Here is a 2,294-nt window from a genome sequence, read left to right on the forward strand (position 1 = left end):
GGCTAAGGCGGGGGCGTGCCTGCGTTGAAGAAAGCTGGGGCGCACCGCTGCGCGGCTGGGTGCTGTCGTTTGAGGATGGGGGCTGTTGACAGTTGGGGCATAGCGGTGCTTCTCTTTTGCAAATCCGCAAATAGTCTCTCAGGAAATGATTCACAAGCACTCATGGGTACCGGTCAACTTCACATTCGCCGCGCCCGTCCGGGGGGTAACGGTTGTCGCTTCGCTGCTGTTGTGCGTGCAGTCCAGAAGTTCCCACCTATGGCCGCCAGGAAGTTCACAGCCTCCTTGGACGCGTCCGAGTGGTCCTCGCACACCGCCAGCAGGCGGCCCCTGTCTGCATCAAGGCGGTAGTCCGCGAAACGCTGCCCGCTGCCCTCCGCCGTGAGGGGCGTCGCGGGGGCGCCCTGCGGCCGCAGCGGCTGCACATACACCCGCTGGTCCCTGGGGTTGGGTGGAGGCCGTTGTTTTGGGTGCATTGTCCGTGCATGCAATCGCATTGGTTGGGTGAGTGGGCAGGGATGACGGGGGGCACGTAGGCCGCAGCTTCGCCATGCATATGGTCACATGCAAGGGCGCCATGCGGGCGTCCCGCCCAGCTGCGACAGCCCCAGTGCGGGGCGCTTCAACTCAGCCGACGCTGCGCGGCGCAGCGGCCGCCGCGACACGAGTCAGAGGCGCCGCGGCGACAGCGGCTCGTGGCCCTTGCGAACGGGCACGATCCCATACATTTGAGAGTGGACCTAAATATTATTCATAACATATAAATATCTTTCATGATATCCCGGATTCACACCCGAGGAGCTCACGCAAAGTTGGAAAACACCAGGCGGCCGTCCGCCAGGACCAGGTGCTCCCCCCCTCCATACTCGTGCACCCGCGTCCGCACGTTGAGCCCGCTGTCAGGCGGCGGCGTCACGTCCGCTGCGGAGCCGTCCGGCAGCCTGCGCGGGCGGGACGCGGCGTGCAGCGGGGTGTGCGGCGTGGCGCGTGCTTGGTTGCCGCTGGGGGAGGCCGGATGTGCGGACGGCGGGTGCGAAAAATAGAGTTTGCTGTCCTGGCGTGATGACGGCTGCCGGCAGGGCGACGAAGCAGCGGACGGCCGCTCGATCTCTACAGCAGTAGTGGGAGGTCCTGCGGCGCACTGGCTGCGGCTGCCGCACACAGCAGGTCCCGCCGGCCTTCACGTTCACTTGAGTGGAGGTTGCAAAAGCTGGTGCGTTGCACAATGTGCGGCGGATGAAGGAGGCGTGTGCGCACGCGGCTCCCACCTGGCGACGATGACCGTGCGGCCGCCCTCAGAGGGCCGCATCTCTGCCCAGGTGATGGTCCCGTCCGGCAGCACGGTGGGGGACCCCAGGCCGAGGGTGCGCGAGGTGATGAGCTCGCTGCTAATCGGGGATACCCAGTCACCTGGGGCCGCGTTCGAAAAGCGGGCAGGGGAGGGAGCGTGTCGGCCGATTAATGGTGCTTGGCTGATGTTCAACAGGGGGAACAGGAGGTGGCAAAGGGCGCGGTGCAAGGGCTTTGGGGGTGGCGAATCAGGTAGGCGAGGGGGAGCGAAGGACGCGCTGCGGGTATCTGGCGACAGGTGCCTTGCTCGTTATTGGGAGTTGCTTGCCCACATGCAGTTGCTGTGCGGTGCAATGTGTGTCGCACGCGATTGACCAGGCAGTGACGCCTCTAGACAGCAAACAAGAGCAAACCTCTCACCCAGAGGCGCCACCTTGGGCGCAGCGGCAGCGGTGGCCATCTGAGCGCGGCGCGCGAGCGCGGGTGCCTTCTGATGACGAGAGGCCGCTGCGAGGCGGCGCAGGCCGAGCGAAGACGCGAGGCGCATGCACTCTGGCCCGAGCAAGTAGCTCAGGATTGCGACGCTCAATGCGGTGACGATCAGAAGCACGCCCGCTCGCTTCGACGAGATCAGAGCCGATCTGGGCTGCTGCCTGCGATATGAAGCGCGTGCATGAGATTGAAGAGCGCACATTGGCTCGTACGCCTCTTTGCCAGCTGCAATTCAAGATCCCAGCTGGCAGGGCGACACGTCAACGAGGCGTGCTGTCACCCGCTGTGTGCGTTGGTGACGTGATACGGCGCTCCTGGAGCTGTCTGCAGACCACAATTCCACAAAAACTGGGCCAATTGCTTCAAAAATAAAAAAATCAGACATACCTGTGGCGCCCAAGGGTGGGCACCACAAGCACGGGCCTGCCGCCTCTGTAATCGGTGTGCGGGCGTTGTGCATGTCCTGTACCATTAATTTGGGACAATTGCAACCCAGCAAGGGAGCCCGTGCA

General features: G+C 63.9%; 1 protein-coding gene across 1 annotated transcript; it reads right to left on the reverse strand.

The window, feature by feature from the left end:
- Positions 1 to 806: 806 nt before the first annotated feature.
- On the reverse strand, positions 807 to 1,837 carry MNEG_11570 (peptidase S9 prolyl oligopeptidase active sitedomain protein; the record flags this gene model as incomplete). Its single annotated transcript, XM_014039958.1, has 3 exons — positions 807 to 941; positions 1,269 to 1,410; positions 1,711 to 1,837. Coding segments are annotated over 3 exons (404 nt in total), but the record flags the coding sequence as incomplete, so codon positions are not given.
- Between the last annotated feature and the right edge of the window lie 457 nt (positions 1,838 to 2,294).

The sequence above is a fragment of the Monoraphidium neglectum genome (assembly GCF_000611645.1).
Source record: "Monoraphidium neglectum strain SAG 48.87 unplaced genomic scaffold scaffold02805, whole genome shotgun sequence".
Classification (NCBI taxonomy): Eukaryota; Viridiplantae; Chlorophyta; class Chlorophyceae; order Sphaeropleales; family Selenastraceae; genus Monoraphidium; species Monoraphidium neglectum.